Source organism: Platichthys flesus, chromosome 2 (genome assembly GCF_949316205.1).
Source record: "Platichthys flesus chromosome 2, fPlaFle2.1, whole genome shotgun sequence".
Taxonomy (NCBI): Eukaryota; Metazoa; Chordata; class Actinopteri; order Pleuronectiformes; family Pleuronectidae; genus Platichthys; species Platichthys flesus.
Window position 1 is genome coordinate 14,378,715 of NC_084946.1, and position 19,064 is coordinate 14,397,778.

At 44.1% G+C, this 19,064-nt stretch overlaps 1 protein-coding gene across 1 annotated transcript; it reads left to right on the forward strand.

The window, feature by feature from the left end:
* The first annotated feature begins 9,353 nt into the window (after window positions 1-9,353).
* Window positions 9,354-19,017, forward strand: LOC133965425 (leucine-rich repeat neuronal protein 1-like). The gene is made up of 2 exons (XM_062399986.1): window positions 9,354-9,528; window positions 15,927-19,017. The coding sequence occupies exon 2, from the start codon at window positions 16,147-16,149 to the stop codon at window positions 18,289-18,291; it is 2,145 nt and encodes a 714-aa protein (XP_062255970.1). The 5' UTR covers window positions 9,354-9,528; window positions 15,927-16,146; the 3' UTR covers window positions 18,292-19,017.
* Window positions 19,018-19,064: the final 47 nt, after the last annotated feature.

A 19,064-nucleotide genomic window follows, 5' to 3' on the forward strand; every position in this document is an offset into this window, starting at 1 on the left:
AAATAAAACTTTATTGATTTTTGAGTGGGTTTAAATGAAGTGTGTGCTCCTCTGTAGTTACACAAACATAATGAATGGTCCTAAATGACACCAATGAAAAAACATGAAGGATAGCTGCCTCTCACTGACCAGTTTCTGATAGTGAGTAGCCAGTGGCATAATGTTTTTGGATTATGGACATTAGATGACATGATTTACTATTGTGAACCTAACATCTCAGATACACCTGGAGTGAATTTCATCAAATTTTGTACAAATGTTCACTTGGACTCAAACAGCAGCTGATTCGATTTCGGTGGTCAAAGGTCATGGCGACCTAATATGAGTCGTGGACTGAAGCAGCTAGAAGCTTGTACCTGCAGGGGGTTAATAATAGTTTTTCAAGTTTTTTAAAGCATCAGCATTTGTTCAACTGAGTGAACAATACATTTCCTGACAGATTAACAGTAAATATGTGCAGGGTTGTTATGAAAAGTTACATGAAAATATGCAAAACTGAAAGTTATAGAGGCAGGGCCAATTTGTGTGTTTACTCCAGATTATATTTAATAATTATTCCAATCTAATGAGGCTTCAGCCCTGCTTCCCTGAGCTTCTTTGAAGAGCAGTTTTTATTGATTTTACCTAATGAAGCTCTTAAAAAAAGCTTTCCACTCTTACAGCAGCTTTAATTAGAGCCACAGTTTGGAGATGTGCGGGGATCATCTGCGGAGGTGGAGCTCAACATATATACTAACACATTAGAACATTCGATCTGATAAGGTTTTTTCCTTTAAGGAAACGGCTTGAGGCATCTTTGCGTGGATGAGAGCAGAGTTATATTGATTAAGTAATGAACACCTTCTCGTGTCTCAGGTTGTTTCCATAACCACTCCGCGTATGAGAAAGTTTCTCATTATGAGTTAAAGTATTTTTTTGGAGTCTTCTTGTCCTTGGCAACACCGCCCCCACCATTTCCTCCCCGCTATCCAGTTCTCCCTCCCTCTCTCTTACTGCATGATTTATATAGGCTAATAACTGCCCACTTTCTCCACGCTCTTTAACTCTCCATCCATTGATATTAGCCAGCCAGGAAATGGAGCTAAATTATCCCATTCAGCGGCTGACTTTAACAGTCCATAGGATTTACCCTCCAAGAGAGACTCCTGCTCACTGTAACCGTTCTGCAGTGTGCACACAGAAACTGACAGATCGTCAGTTGCCTCCGACAAATGCTTATGCACATTAATTATGCTACATGATAATATGCGACTACGATTGAGCTGTTTCTCTTCCTGCAGAATGTGGTGTAAATAAACACAAACGCATAAACACTGAGAGAATGTCAGCGCTCTCCAGATAAGAGGAGAGATATGTGAGGGTGGTGATAGGCGAGGATAAGGTGAGAAATAGAGGGGAGAGGCAGACAAAGAAGTATTTCATATTTCACAGACAACCGAGGAGCAAATGAGGCGTCCCAACCCCCATCTCTCCCCACCACCTCACCCAAATAATACCCTCACCGAGCAGACGGGTAAAGCACTTCATCAGCCTCCAGCACATCCCTGCTGCCATATATGGACAAAAGTGGGTGAGGCAGTGGGGATAGAAAATTCCATCACTCCCTTCCACTTCTCCTCCTCATGCAAATCCTCACCCCCTCTGGTCTTAATCACTCTGCTAGGTTTTTATTCACCTTACCTCTTCTCAAGCGGGACAGCCAGGCCTGTCATTTAAAGCCAAAACCTTTGCATTGGCTGGCCGCTTGAATAAAGTGTCTTGGTGTGGTGAGGGAGAATAAGAAGTGTTGAGTGTGGTTGCTGTATCATTGACAACACCTCATCCTCTTGACAGGAAAAGTGCATCGCTCCTTTGAAAAGCTGAGATTTTCCTCAAGTTGAAGCATCCAGAGCAGCAGGACAAAGAGGTGGAATGTTTTGAGCAAGAAAAGGTGCTGGGTAGAGTGCTTTCACAGAGGCAGCTGCTCAGCTCTTCACACACTCTCCCAGCTCTATTGAAAAACCTCTGAAAAAAGCTGATGCTCTAAACTGAGACCTAGTGGGCACAAGGACTAATATTATCTTCAGGAATATTTCCTCCGTCCCTCCTCCATCCCTGCTGCTCATAGATATGCACACATTAGCACCAGTGCCACTATCGCTGCCACCAGCATCTGTGGAAAGACTCATTTCTGACTCCAGATCTCAGACGGGCCATGTAGCTAACAAAGAGCAGTTGTCTTTGTTCAGCTGGCTCAGGAGAGGGAGGGGTGAACAAGGAGGGATGAGGATGGAGGATGGGGAGAGACAGCGACTTTCCCTTTTCTCAGTGTGAACACACAAAGAGCCCAGATGCAACATTTCTGCACACACATGCAAAACTCTACCCCCTGAGCCCTGGAGTCCTGGACTGCATGTTCTTCAAAAATTACTGGAACAATATGCCTGACAGACAACAAATAATGCTAACAGTACAGAGTATCATATTATGTAATATACTCAACATCCTATTGTGTTCAAGGATACATAGCACATGTCCAGTTCAGCCTAAAGCAATAAATGTTTTTAAATAAGACAAAAACTGTGTTTCAATTCAGGGGTCGCATCCTTCGAAGGCTCCATTTCATCCCCTGAGCAAGTAATGATCCAACGGGTGGATCTTAATTGGGCCCGACTATCCCATGATTCATTGGATACCAGTGACAGCCTTCGTGGAGTACTTGGTCTGTGGAGGCCACGCCTTAAACCCTAACCCTGAATCGGGACACAGCTAAAGGCGGATTTATGATTTTTATGTCCGCCAGTCCGCTGGGTTTCGCCAGAGTACATAGTTAGCAGTTCTCTGAAGCTGCGGTGCTTCGAGCTTTGAGACTGCACAGGTCGATGTAATTACCTGCCTGTTATGCTTTCCACGGCCCCATGGGGTTCAGGTGCAGGTTCATCAGCTGGGATCCACTGGTCACTGATGCTTGGCTCCTTCGTACCTCAGAACATCTCCTGGTGACGGAGCAGTGGCAGGGACATCTCCCTGTCACCCCCTTCAGCTGCCCTTTCTTATTCATTGGACCCCCACCGCTTGTCCTCACTCCTCAGCCATAACAAGGGCTTTTGTTGCTCTTTAGAGTTTCGCCCCAGTGCATCTGTCCCATGACAGAACAGCTGACTGACGTGTTGAGAGCGTTGAGAGAAATCTCCCAATTTCACTAAAAGCAATAGGATTAAAAAATGGTATCCTTACTATTTATATGGATTTTTTTTCCCCCAATTGTTTGTATTGGTCAGTCGTAATGGATCTGGATTACTCTTTGCGGTTTAATGCTTCGTCTGTTTGGACAAGAAATGGTGTTGAAAACAACAACCAGCATGATCCCACCCTGCCCCACAATCCTGTGAAAAGGCTGTAGGTCACCTCATCTGTGCTGTGTGTAGTACAAGGACAAGCTGTTTGGTTGTGACCTACAGAGACCTCACAAAGTAAACATATTGCTTTTTTGAATCAGAACAGTTTCTTGCTCATCTCTGGAGACACAACACAGCCTGTGTGGTATCATGATCTTAACATACTGTAGATCATCATTTAATGATGAGAGGCAGATGGCAGACATCTTTAACTCTGAGCTGTCTGACTTTGCAATGGATCTCAAGGACGAGAATTTACTCAGAAATACTTGATTGCACTTTCCCTGCTGATTCTAAAATGTGACGTTTCCAAAATGTCAGCTTTCAGTAGTCAAAGCAGTTTTCTCCTCCTTGGAAAAACATCAGTGATGTAAAAGATGGCGATGCCACATGCCAATTAAATATTAATGTGTTTTATTTTGTTGGGATGGATTAAGTGGAAGAAAAAAAAAACGGCTGGTTAATATTTTTCTCTGACAGGAATTATAAAGATGATAAATAAAATCAATTAACATGAAGGTATTATTCTACTACACTATTATATTCTATCACAATGCAGCGCGCCCACGAACAATTTCCTTAATTAATAATTTTTTGCATAAAGCAAATTAATGCAAACAGCTATCACACACACACACTCACACACATGCACACTCTTCAGAAACTATTTAAATTTTTCCATTGGGCCAAAACAAATCAAGCAGGGCCTGTGTTTGACAAACCCAAATGAAAGTCAATCCTCCAGAGCCTCGGCTAAATTGCTTTGCTCAGGAGCAATTATAAAGGGATCTGTTGATTTTGTTGTTAAGTGTCTCTTATTGGTTGAGGAGTGGCAGGCACTAATGTGGACACTAATGCAAAGTGACATGTGTAACGGGAGACAGGACCTCATCACCTCAGTGGCTATTAAGACCGATTCCGATGAGGCGTTTCACACTGGCGCTCACCTTGAGCCTTGGCTATAAAGGTGGGCGTAAACATTCATTGCCAGCGCTGGAAGAGGACTGTCCTACGTTTCTACAGAGTGGAATAGTTTGTAGACAGCATGAAAACAACACTGCACACCACTCCAGAAATGTCTGACGTGTAGATTTTATGTCACACATGCAGTATGCAATATACAGCCTTGAGTTCCAACTGTCTAAACCTGGCCAGTAGCTTAAACTGTCTCTGTGTGTTTCAATTTATCTTTGTGTCACATTATCTAACTTCTGCAGCTGAATATCCATTTATAATTCTATTTTAGAACACAAGCAACAACAAGGTTAACTGTAGTTTAGTTTCTATTTCTGTTATCATATCACTTAGTGAGTTATTGTCACATCTAAACTGCCCTGGTGAAGTAAGCTCATTCAGACAGTATGTTATTATAACCTTGACAATAATATGACAATAACAACAACATCAAAAACAACAATAATAATTACAGTTATATTAAAATTGAATACTCATTATTATCAGGTAAAGTAAACCAGAGGGTTTGGTTCCTAACAGCAGAGGCCCTCGGGACAGGGCCCCCTCAGCCTTGAATAAGGAATAAGCAAACAGGTCCTTATCAGAAGATCTCAGGCAACGGGCTGGTGGGTACTGATTTAGAAGCTCAGTCAAGTAGCTCGGTGCAAAACCATGCAGTGCCTCGCTAGTCAAGAGCAATATTTTGAAATCAATTAAAAAAACACCGGCAGCGAGTGAAGGACAGTTAAAGTAGAGGGGAAGTGATCGTGCTTTTGATATTTGGTCGAGAAATAAATAGGGAGAGGAAGTGGAGATGCGTTGGCCAATCATTATTCTAATACAGACTTTGTAGATATAGAGGCTAGTCTTTGTCTCTTGGTTCTATGCAGGATACAGATGATAGACGGTATGATAAACGATATAGATGTGAGAGTGGTATCAATCTTGTATCTCTTGGCAAGAAAGGAAATAAGTGTATTTCTCAAAATGTACCTTGTACCTATAAATGTGTGAATTATCAGTATTAGTTGAATTAGCACTTTTCCCTGAAAAGTGATAGTGTTTTTCTTATGCATTTGCATGTACACACACATTTGTGATCTTGGCATGACAATGGTGTGATGGTGACATTATGTCACAACAAGGTGGCAACTGTGTTAAATGTTTAGAGGCAGGCATCTGTTCCAGTTACAGCTAAGGAAGGCATCAAGCTGTTCTCCTCGAGATCAGGTGTAATCGAGAAAATCTGAGGTACTTATACATTTATCTCACAAATGAAACTGTCTGTCCCTCCTGTGTTAAAAATCTGTGACAAAGGCTTGTGAGGCATTAGCCGTTCACTTGCAGTGATCTCTTGTCTGTGTGTGTTTGTGTGTGTCTTCTCAGCATCCACTTTATTTTCCGCAAACCTTCATCCCATCACTCCTTGACACTTTGTATTTAAGATTCGACCCATCTATGACCGAAAACAAGCGCTGACAAGAAAAATGACACCTTGCCTCCTCCTCGGCTCAGTGTAATGCGGCAGAATGATGAGAAGACCTGCGAAAGGTAAAGCGGGGGGCATGTTACTGGTTCTCCCAGATGGCCATGTGGAGGGAGCTGTGTGATCAGAGATCTAATAAACCGGTGGATATGCTGCAGCGCCTTTCCTGGGAGGGAACTGTTGCCATGGCAACCGCACCACAAGCACTGCAGGTTAATGGTGGGAAATTATGATTTGCTGGATGCAACCAACACACACAGGGTGACTGCTGAATAAACCTTCAGCTCTCCGTGGTGGGGGGAAGATACTAGCGGTTCCCACAGAGCAGCTTTTAAACACCACACAGGCCATTAAACAGGATCCAGTTGGCCCTTGGCTAAAACGAATTAAACCTCACTGATAAATTTGTATTTTGAGAGGTTTTACTCAACACTTGTTACAAGTTATTCTAAAATCACTTTTCCGGCTACGGGGATAAGGCCTCGAAATAACTCAAATAGTAAACAAGCACTTTGCTGGTGGTTTTTAAGGACGACTAAAGCTTTGGACTCTGTGTGTGCTCTGTTATGAAAAAGTTTCAGGCTGCCGTGTGTAGAAGGTTACCCTAACATCTGTGCTGTCTATACAGTAGCATGAGTCACACACAGCAGCAGCGTGGGAGAATCCCTGATTGATCCAACAAGACAAAGGTTGAAGGTCTCCAAGACTGAGTCTCCGTGTTAGAGGAGACTCGGTGCAGTGGAGGACGGATGGCTCGACTTCACTCCCACACAAGTTGATGATTAGTGCGGCAGCCCCACGCGTACGAGGCTTGGCACTGTCACCTCTGTGAGAAAAGGAGGTAGTGATTCAGGGGAGGCTGCTTTGATGCAGACGTTACGAAAGCTGCAAGTGCTTTTCATCAACCTGCAGAATTTTGCTCTTGTTGGATGTAAGTGATAACAACATAATATCGTCATTTTTTCAGTTTGGGTTAATTTCTTCAGATAATCTCCTGCTGTTTTCGCACATCCAGATGTTCATTTTTTTATTAGTGGGCTGGTAGGAAAAAATGTATTGTGTTTTCTAGATCGGTCATTTGTTTTCTTCACAGACAGCCCACTGGAAACTTAACCATAGAGATTGACCTATAGTCTAGGGCTGGTGTGAAGGCAGCTCAAGTCTTTTGGAAAGACTAAGACAACAAACAACCTAAATGTTCATGTTGAAGACTTCCAACAATCCCCCTCAGAGGGAATGTATGTGCCTTGTGGCCTTCCTGAGGACAGTTAGGCCTCTGCTCCATATTTAACAGCATGCAACATGGGTCTCTCTGGCTCTGCTGGAAGGAGACGCATCCGTCCCCGGGGGCCCATCATCTCATATTCTTTCAGTGTAGAGTGCAGGTCCCTAAAGACCTCATCACACCAAGGTGATGCAATACATACTGCATTTACCTATAGTTTCAAAATAGTCTGAGGCACTTATATACATTATCGATCCAGTCATATGAAATTCTGCATTGTTGAACTTTAAATATTGCATTGCAAACAGACTAAGTCAGACCTGTGTGGATCCTCAGGAAAAAACGTACGAACATCTGTGACTTATAACCTGCACATGACATCTGCCTGTCTGGCTCCCACTTTGTTGTCTCAACACAGAGACGAGGCACGTTTCTTCTCTGTAGCTGCAGCGTGAATGAAGAAGCAGCCAGACAACTCCCAAAGCGGCAGCTCAAACAACAAGTGATGAAACGTTGTCATTTTCACTACTGCCCCTTAGGGAGGAGGAGGAGGAGGAGGAAGAGGAAGAGGAAGAGGAAGAGGAAGAGGAAGAGGAAGAGGAAGAGGAAGAAGAAGAGGAAGAATGTAAAGACATGACAGAGAAAAAATACTTCTCTCTCTCTCTCACAAAGACTGCTCTCTAGAAGTGTTGTTTGTGTGTGTGTGTGTGCGTGTATGCGTGTTCTTGTTTTTGTCTCCTCTTAAGGATATTTCCAGAACAATTAATGACCAGTAGACCTCATGGGGACTGAAGCGTGGTTCTGAGGCAAAGCATAATTTCCAAGGCCCTGGTTAAGGTTAGTAAATGGTAACAAAATTGTAAATGGATTTGTAAAGCACTTTTCTAGTCTTGATGACCACTCAAAGCGCTTTACACTACAGTTTCACATTCACCCAATCACACACACATTCATACAGTGCATCTATCCCAGCACTTTGTTATTCAATGGGGGGGGGGGGGGGGCATTCAGGGTTCAGTATCTTGCCCAAGGACACTTCGGCATGCAGATTGTTCAGACTGGGGATCGAACCGCCGACCTTCAGGTTGGAGGACGACCATTCTACCCCTCAGCCACAGCCGCCCTATAAGTAATAAGATGTGAATTGTGGTTAGGTTAACATTAGGGTTAGGCATGAATTGGTCATAGGGTTAAGCATGAGGTTTTGGCTATGCTAGGGTTAGGGGTTACATTAAAGGAATTGTCTTGCCTATGGGGACAAAAAGAAAGTCCCCATAATATAAATCATTAAATCTTAAGATGAAGACATGTTTTAAGGTTTGGTTGAAGGGATAGTTCACACAAATCCACTCGCCCCTATATGCCGATGGAGGGGTGGGTGAAGTGTTTGAGTCCTCAAAGTGTCCGGGAGGTTTGGAGTTGCAGGGATAAACAGCATTTGCAGCCAAATCCAATACAATTGAAGTATGTGGGGACTACTTCTTCAAACTTAAAAAACAACATGAGAAAAACAAACGTAAAATTCATCCATACTGCTCCTGTGGTGTCATCCAAGTGTCTGTAAGTCCCGACATAAAATGCAACTTGAAAATGTGTCATTTACACCGTGTTTTTAGCCTAAATGTCCTCTAGGTTAAGGGTTAGGCAAATGGTAACTATGGTACAGGGGGCTAGGGTTGGGGTTAGGGTTAGTTGAGGGTTAGGGTTAGGTTTGGGTTAGGGTTAGGGGTGTAGTCTCAAGGGAATCAAACTAAGTTAATGTAAAGTCTTCTGAAGTAATGGAGAGATGACTTTGTGTTTGTGTATGTGTGTGTGTCTGTGTTTGATAGATATACAGAGATGGAGGGGGGGGTAGAGAGAGAGAGAGAGAGTCTCTTATGATCCACTTTAAAGCCCATTGCATTTCATAATTATCATGAATTATTTATTATCTAGTCATTAAATTTATATCAACTCTAAGTCCATGTGGCACCCAAGTGTCTTTGTACATCTTCTCCTTTAAAGAGACTTGCCAGCTTCTTTTTTTCAGCTTTTTTAACTAATGTTGGATAAACTGACGAGTTACGATGGAGACACTTGATTAAAATATAACAAATAAAATAAAAATACGTATCCGGCTCCACCACAACTAACAGCTCGTGGCTGGTGGGTCGCTCGGGGTGGGACTTCAGTTCCCATGGTGCTGATGACAGATGGGGAGGTTGCACCGCTGTCAGAGTCAGTGTGGAGCTGACCTGCACCAGGCAGCTGCTGCTCACTGGAGCCTGTGCGCCGCTGCAGCACCCTGTTCCTCCTCCCGCAGCCCCGGAGCGGAGCGCGTGTCACAGCCCACCGAGGGGCGATTGCTACAGATTGACAGGATTTACTCTGCTTGATGAGTCTGATTGTTTTTATTCTTTAAAAACACCGCGTGCAAGCCCCTCGCGCGTCGTCTTTGGAGCTGCGGACACCGGGTCAGCCCGCAGCAGCCGCGCGTGCTCGTATAGGTGAGAGCAGTGTGTTTATTCAATGCATGTTCTGAAATGTTGATAGCCACTGTATATAATCTCTGTTCCTTTTTGCATCGATATGTTTCGTTCCGATGCATGGATAAAGTCGTAAAGATGATTCCATGTTTTGTGTGTTTTTAGATATGCACTGAAGATGGAATGAAACAAAAACATGTTATTCCTCCTCTGCTGGGGGTCCCCGTGCAGCGCGTGTTACAGACTATAAAGATAAAATACTGTTTTTATGGCTTCAAGATCTGATTTAGACGGAAAATAGATCCTGGAAATTGTCCCCATCGTTGTCTCCTCAGCGTCTATCTGCAGCGTATGCGTTGGGTTAATCTTATCAAAATATAGTAGGCTATTAGATTTGCAAGGGCACTGCGCTCTGCAGTCAGTGTATATGCACAGTATATGATTTTTGTGAACCAATCTCAAGTGTATAAATATGAACTGACCAGCTAGAGGGAGGCAAACAAAGAAAAAAACACGAGACAAATCCGTGCACTATTCAAAACCTTATTGCAATATTCAGGTTTTCCTTTGATAAATACTTATGTCAGTGTCACAAGCTGCAGCCCTGACAATTCACTGCACTGTGACAGTGGGTTCGACCAGAAATGTAGTGTAACATTTACATAACCTGCAGCATCACTGGCAAGCAGCAGAGTGCAGCTCAAAAAAACTGATTATGGGATACCCTGTTCAACATATCTGCATGCCTGAGGGTCAGGGGGTCGGCAGATGTCTGAGGTGAAGACACAGATGAGCGTGACACACCAGCCACAGGGGTTTGAGAGAGCAGGGATAAGTGTGTGCTTTGGGGGTCACCTTTGCCAAGTGGGCTCTTTTGTTTCAGCGGCTGCATAACACACCTGTTACTGAGGTCACAGCACAAAGGAAGTCACTTTGAACCAAAACGCATGGAAGTTAGGTTGCTCTTTTGATGAGGGCAGGAGGGAAATCAGGCCGTCAATTATTTGCAACACAGAAACTTTAACCACGCAACTTTGTGTTCTTTACTTTGTCTCAGAGACGAATGGAGACAATTGATCCATGATGTCACCTAATGAGCCAATGAGATGACAGTACAGCCGATTGTGGCCCTTTCCCATAACCCTACAATGCACAGTGGCTTATCTCCTCAGCTATAGTGATATGGAGTGTGAGAACATGCTGAAACAAAGACTTTTCTTAGAGTGTGTGTGTGTGTGCGCGTGTGTGTTTGGGGAGGAGCCATTGTGATCTATACAGGGCCTATACTCTGCAGCATGTGGTGGGGAGACAGGGGCGCAACAGCTTGACCCTCTCCCTTTGTGAGCTTTGTTGTTACTGAGTCAGCTGTTTTCCCCTCCTTTGTTATGAACTGAAAATGAATTTGCGTTGTTTGCTCTTCACAGTGGTATAAGACGTTAATGCATTTAAATGTAACCATATACAATTGAAACTCTGTGTAGTACCTCAAAAAAAGTTAGTTCAAGCATTTTGAACTGCAATTAGGCAGGAGTTATATCAAATGAAACCTAAAAGCACAGTTGAAGTTGAATTCAAACATCTGGAAAAGAGACCTAACAGCCTGTTTGTAAAGATCCTTTCTAAAAGCAATATTTTTGGCTCAGTTTTGTCAGTGTAGAGGTCAATTTGAACTGTGCAGCTTCATCCTCCTTGCCCTCTGCATTGTTTTAAAATAGGGGGTCCCGTGAGACTGGAGACTTTGGCAGTGTCAGAGGGATGGATCGAAGCTCCAGTGATAACATATTGGCTTCTCCCCAATACTGCAACTGTAAGGGGAAAGTGAAGTGGAGGGAGAGAGAGTGAGCGACAGCGAAAAAATAAGAGTCAGAGGAGAAAAATTGCGTCAAGATCCATCTCAGTTCCGCGGGGAAATAAAGTCACCACATCGATTCGCAGTAAATAGAAATACAGTGACAATTTGCCGTGCGGTGGCTTTTAAATCCTAATTGAGTTTAAAAAAAATAAAAAACACACTTTCCTTTAGTTCCATTTAGTATTGGATTATCTGTGTTTGTCATTTGTCCCTGTGGCAGAGCCCTTCATCCTACTCCTCCCTCTCTGACCGAGTGGACATGCATCCTTCTTCTTCCCCTCTGCTCTACACCTCTGCCATCAGCAGCTGCATCAAAGCCTTGTGTGATCTGAAGGGAGACGCTTGCATACTAATGGAGTCGGAGCCGGCTGTGTGTCAGGCAGGGCAGCACAGGGACGGCATGGAGGAAACATCAGGAAGCCCTACTTAGGTTTCTTTTTTTAAAGATAAAACCTCTGGCAATGCATTATTGTATAAGCCACTGTGGAGAAGACTCAAACATTGGAATATAAGTGCCTGATTTGATGGCGGCACCGTCTTTCTATTATATACTGTAACAGTTACTCCTGCGATGTCACTAATAGCCGTCTTCTAATGTTTTCACTTGGTCATGAAACAGACGGCCTGTGGCATAGCCGTTGCTATGGCGATGGCTTGTCTGTGAGACTGTTGTGCGGACCCTGATTTAGAAACGCTTACATTTTGCACCCGGTGAAAAGGCTCCTCAGAAACTGATGCACCATGCTATCAAGTGAGATTCTACCTGGCTGCACCACAGACACACAACAGCGTTTGTTGTATTAGGTCCATTGCACCTCAACTCTAAGGGTGGAGAATAAAATGAATTGAGGTCTCTATTAACTTCATCCACCGAAAACAGCGACTCAAACCCTGCACTGCTTAGATCTAAAGAAACATCCGCCTGCGTCTGACTGCAGGTCTGTGTTTCCTTAGTCGTTCTCTTTATCTTCATTGCTCCCTGTATTGTCCAGCACCCCTGTCTTATAAAGGCATTCATGAGGCCTTAGAATGAAGCAGACAAAGCTGATTATGTTCCGCAATTAAATATGATGGTCTTGCTTTGAACCGGAGGGCCAGGGATGCTCCGGAGCTTTACAGGAACCCTGTGCCAATATCAGTGGCTGTAAATGAATATCTTTAGATGTGTGTGTTTTTATACGTGCCATGTGTACTTAAATTAAATGGCAAAGCAAAGAGAGTAAATCCCTCCTGCTGGAGGCTTCAGTTCCGACAGTCGGACGGAGAATGCCAAGCTGTTGAGGGATTTCTCTGCCTCCTTCCAGTCTGTGTGTGCGGGCACGTCACACTGTGTGAGTCAAGTAAGAGTGGGGAGAACTGAGTGTGTGTTTAGTGACAGTGTGGAAATGAGTGCAGTGTAGGTACATCTGTATGCATGCATTTTTAATTACGATCCCTCCGGTGTCGTTGATCGTTGCTGCATCTGCCAAGAGATTAGTAATAGATTTCCAGGATACAGGTGCTGGTACACAATTGCTCCTGCCCTGCTACTGAGAGAATTCATCTCAGATCTGATCTCTGTCGTATTCCAGAGAAGAAAGCTTTACAAAGTGCTTCTGTACGGCATCATCCCATCAAACCTGTGGGCTGCAGTTCTCCTCTGATGGAGTTGTTGTCATGTTTTCTATCCAGGGCAGTAGTGCAGTGGTTAGAACTGCATTGATCAGGGCCTTTGTGTGTGGAGTTGGCTCGCTCTTCCCAGGTTTGCTTGGGTTTTTCTCTCCAGGCGCTTCGACTTCTTCTCACAATCCCAAACAGTGAGATTAGGGTCAGGTTAATTTGAGACTCCAAACTGAGTGTGAAGGATTGTTTGTCCCTGTCCAGGGTGTACCTGCCTTTTGGCCAATGTCAGCTGGGATTGGCTCCAGCTCCCCTATGATCCTTAAAGAATAACTGTTATAGATAGTGGATGGATGGGATTTCCAACCAATAAAAGAAAGCAGATAAAAAGAACATTTTGTTGTGCAGTTTTATCAGATATTTTAATATTGTGTTAATATACCAACTCTAGGAAAGTTTGTCGTTGCTCAGTGGGAAGCCAGTGAGGGATCATGGGTTTGACTTATCGCTAAAACTTAAAGGTGTCTTTAAGGACATGCTTAATTCAGTGTGTGTCTATGAAGGTATCATGTGGGCTTAGCGGGCAGCTTCCAAGTATGAACTTGGGCACTACTGTGATTATGAAGCAGGCCATCTGTGAAAAAGCATACACGCTCACCAGAGCTTTTTTTGGGTCGATAAGGTCAACACACACACACAGTGAGACATAGGTGGGAACGGATGCAGACCCCCATAGTGCTGCCAGGCTGCCAGAAACCTGGTGCCAGGTGTCTGAGTTTTATGGCCTCAGCATGAAAGCAGCGATTACTCCGCCTGTCTCCTCCGATTTAATACCCAACAACACAGAGGAGGAGAGAGGACAGACAAACCTAATACCACACTTAACATTTCTCAATATACTGATGAGCAAGTGTCAGACACATCAATTCATTGTTCAGAGACTTATTGATTGTTGAGGGCAAGAGGAAGTAGAGCATGTTTGGCAGTTATTCCTCAGATCTATAAATAGAGACAGGAAAAGGTGCAAGTCGCTGCTGGCACACTTCAGTCACACTGAGGGACTGAGGGAAGATCTTGTAGAGACCGGCCACCTGATACCAGGCACCACATGTGTTCCCACTCAAACTCTGTCACTTGAACTTTTCACCGCACATACCTTGAATTTGATTATGTACTTTTAAGTGACACTTGTTTACATTTCTACAAACAACAGTATAATGCTGTTTTTCTGCATAGTTAGTGTTCCATTTAGTATTTTGCTAAGTTTCTTTTATACTATTCTACATGTGAATGTGGAAGAAGATCTGTGAAAAGGTGTCAACAGACAGAACAACACATGAAAGGAGTGAGAAAACGATCTGTGTCTGTTTTATGTTAATATTGGAAGAACTTGGAAGAGTTTTGATGTCAAACAAAATACACTCATCAATCTCTTTGTGTTGCACACACAAACAAACACACACACACACACACACACACACACACACTTTAGGAGAATAAATTTGAGCTTCTGTCAGACTAGAAGCCGACATTGTGGTGTTAAGTTTTAGTGAGTGAAACTCAACAGTGAGTTTTTTCTCTCTCCTGAATAAGTAAATTATCATATAAGCTTATTATTTATTTTGGCTGTCACTTTTGCTTCCCCCCAAACCTGAATACACACAAGACTCATCTTAGATACACAAACAAATACTAACACGGACATTTCACACAATACAAAACATGTCCAAAAGATAGCTATTTACTTAAAGCAAAAACACATGAGCACATAAGAGTTTAGTATACTTGGATACGTTTTCTGGAAACTGGTGACAGCTTCTTCATCTCCATTGCTCACGTTGCCTAATCTGCTTGTGGAAATTGAGCCTGCACGTGTCATCCACACAGACATTGAAAAATGGAGTCATGAAATAGACGGATTAGAGCAACGGCGCAAAATATTACTTTTCCTTTGACGACTCTGCCTGTCAGTACTTCGGTCTATCTCTGCTTGTCTTGGCTTTACCGAACACGGATGAGTGTCTCAGGTCTGCAGCCACAGCGCTGGCTCTTCAAAAAAAACTGCTGAATTCACTTGAAGTGTGCATGATGACTGCTTCCCATGGGACTGTATCATAAGTAGTGAATGATTAACAGTGAAGAGCACACAATCCCCGTGTATTAAGCCTGTTGTGTAATGGGCTCTCAGCCAGAGTTTCCGGCTGTGCCCACCCCACACAGTCGTTCAAGAGCATCGCTGATATCAAGCTGGCATGCAGATAATCTACCCAGCCCAGAGAGAAAAACATGATGGTAATCTCTGAGGAGACAGATATGCAACACTCGGGGAAGCAGAGCTAATATCAGCCCCGTCTTCTTAGCTACTGATAAACAGAGCTCTTACTGTACCGGGCCGTACCCTTCTGTCTTCATATGCTGAAGTAAAATACTTTTTGGTGATGGAACGACCACTTTGTACAATTCTCTTTATTGTGAAGCACATTTCTGTCACTGCCACATGACACCAACCCATTTAAGGAAACTCTCGCTTTGATAGAATGTCTTTATGGAAGTCCCAGACCCTTTGAGTGGTAACCAATCGTTAGGAAGATAATATTTTTGCATGTAAAACAACAATACATGTTTCCTTCACTCATGAGACTTAAACCATTAGAATAACAACATAAATACCACAGTGGTGAAGTAAGTAAAGGTATGTGTAGGGCTGTGTATTTGTCAGCAACTGTAGGGCTACAAGGTCGGATAATTTCCCATTAGACCTGTCATCATAGTCTCCCTAAAAAGCTGGCGGGGGGGGGGGGGGGGGGGTCTTTGCTGACTATATCATGTACGCATCACACTGTCTCTTATCTGCTGTTTTGATAGTCATTGCTGTACGGCTTTCTTATCATTTAGTTTTTTTACAAACACAATCCAAAATGTCAAAATATTATTTGATCTAACTGCCTTGTTCTGTCTGTTATTTTAGGTTTAATCCTCAAGGCGTTGGAGTGAGGTGTGGTGGTGAAGTTTGGACCAGATGTTCTTTGAGTATACTGCCTCATTCTGGATTAGAAGTTACCTGCTAAAGGTCCTACAGCAGCTAGCTAGCAGTCAAGAAGACTAATGCCCACAAACCTTCCCTTCATTGCCTCATCCTGAACACTGCCTCTCCTCGAACGACTTCTGTGAGTTGAGAGCACCGAAAAATGGCGCTCAGCTCTCAGCATCGGCCTCCTCTTTTCTGGCTGTGCCTGGGATTGATTCTTGGCTTCCTGTCGTCCATACATGGCAAAGAATGTCCTTGTTTGTGCGTGTGTGAGATCCGCCCTTGGTTCACCCCCCAGTCGACCTACAAGGAGGCAATTACAGTGGACTGCAATGACTTGAGGCTCACGCACATCCCCACCAACCTGTCAACAGATACCCAGGTGTTGCTGCTTCAAAGTAACGCTATCTCGCACACCAACGGAGAGCTGGAAGTACTGCTAAACCTGACAGAGTTGGACCTATCTCAGAACAACTTTAGCACTGTGGAAGCAGTGGGCCTCACAAGCATGAACCACCTGACCACTCTCCATCTAGAGGAGAACCAGATCATTCAGCTGCCAGACCACTGCCTGGGAAACCTTTCCAATCTCCAGGAGCTCTACATCAACCACAACCAGATTAATTCCATCTCTCCTCGGGCATTTGCAGGCCTGCACAGCTTACTTCGCCTTCATCTTAACTCCAACAAACTGCATGTCATAGACAACCGCTGGTTTGAAGAAACACCTAACCTCGAGATCCTCATGATTGGGGAGAACCCAGTGATTGGCCTCCTGGACATGAACTTCAAGCCTCTAGGAAGCCTGAGGAGTCTGGTTCTGGCTGGCATGGACCTCATTGATGTGCCAGCTAATGCATTTGTAGGTTTGGATACCCTGGAAAGTATTTCCTTCTATGACAACAAACTGGTCAGAATCCCTCAACTGGCACTTCAGAAAGTCCCCAATCTGAAGTTCTTGGATTTAAACAAAAATCCAGTTCACAAGATCCAGGAAGGAGACTTCAGGAACATGCTGCGTCTGAAGGAGTTGGGCATCAACAACATGATGGAGCTAGTGTCTATTGACCGCTATGCTCTTGACAACCTACCAGAACTGACAAAGCTGGAAGCCACAAACAACCCTAAACTGTCTTATATCCACAGGCTGGCCTTTAGGGACATGCCTTCCCTAGAGAGCCTGATGCTAAACAACAATGCTCTCACTGCCCTTTACCAGCACACTGTGGAGGTGCTGCCTAATCTGCGGGAGATCAGTCTGCACAGCAACCCATTGCGCTGCGATTGTGTCACTGAGTGGATGAGTTCTAATAGGACCACAGTACGCTTCATGGAGCCTCTGGCCATGCTGTGCAGCTCCCCAACTGAACTAAGGGGCCAACTGGTTCGAGAGGCGAGGCTCTTGGAGTCCTTGGAGCAGTGCCTCCCCCTCATATCCCACGACACCTTCCCCAGCCACTTGAACCTTGAGCTGGGCATGAGTGTGAGTCTTGATTGCAGGGCCATGGCTGAGCCGGAACCAGAGATCTACTGGGTGACTCCTCTTGGGACTAAAATCACTATAGACACAGTGTCAGAGCGTTACCACTTGAGCCGTGAAGGGACCTTGCGGTTGACTCACGTGCAGGTGGAAGATTCAGGACGTTACACCTGTGTGGCCCAGAACACCGAGGGGGCGGACACGAGGGTCGCCACCATCCGTATAAACGGCACCCTTCTTGACGGCGAGCAAGTGATGAAAATCTTTGTCAAGCAGACTGAATCCCACTCGATCTTGGTTTCCTGGAAAGTCAACTCAAATGTTATGTCCTCCAATCTAAAGTGGGCCTCAGCCACCATGAAGATCGACAACCCGCACATCACCTACACGGCCCGCGTCCCTGTAGACGTTCACGAGTACAACCTCACACACCTTCAGCCTGCCACTGAGTATGAGGTGTGCCTCACAGTCTCCAACGTCCACCTGCAGACGCACAAGTCTTGCGTTAATGTGACAACACGTAGCGCCACCTTTGCCCTGGACCTGTCAGAGCAGCATCCGAGTGTGGCGGTGCTTGCTGTCATGGCAACCATGCTGGCCTTCATCAGCCTGGCAACTGTAGGCATCTACATGGCCCGCAGATGGAAGAGAAAAAACTACCACCACTCTCTGAAGAAGTACATGCTGAAGACCTCCATCCCCCTTAACGAGCTCTACCCTCCCCTCATCAACCTGTGGGAGACGGACGGTGAAAAGGACAAAGATGGTAGCACAGAGGGGAAACCCTCTCCCGTGGACACCACACGCAGTTATTACATGTGGTGAGGTTTTGGTGAGGAGGCCTGGCCGCCTCTCCAGTAGCACAAAAAGACACACTTTTGCCATTTTGGTGCAAAAGTAGAATAAAGTTGCAAAATGTTGTTTTTCGTATTCACAGCTTTGCTGATAAGAGGCAGAGTGATTAAGGACAGGATTTATATTAGTATAGCGTATCGCCTTTGTTTGATTCTTTCTATCTCTTACACGTTTTGGACTCTCGATGGCAGCTGTATTTAGCTTCCAGGTCGTCTTAGATGCTATGCTCTGTTCCTTGGTGCTTTTTTGACTCACTTTCGTTTGGGTTGATAATCTAGCAGTTGGGACTGGCGGTCTTCTAGAGATCAGTGTTTCTTTCTCTGTTTTGTAAAACAGGTAATCTGTTGGGCACTGATAGAAACAAATAAAAGCTGACAGCGGGGTTTAGACTTGTTATACTGTCTACTGAATGTTAGCAATTGTGCAGTAATGTTGTATCAACTATACCTTTGACCTTTCTGATTTAATTTGTAAGACGCTAGGGTTTTAGTTTACTGATAAATATGGTGTTAATGCTAGAAATACAAATGTTTGAAATATCTTGATTTTTTTTTTTAAAACTAAGGTGCACTAGAAATGTTTTGACTCTGTCCCTATTAACTTGCTTATTTTGCTAGAGTTTTGATTGCTAAGTGCTTAGCTTATTTTCACATTAAATATGTATAATTAAAAAGTCAAAATAAATGATTTTGGGTTCTTTTACAGATGTATGGTATTTTTTTAATCCCTATTCCAAACCGGTC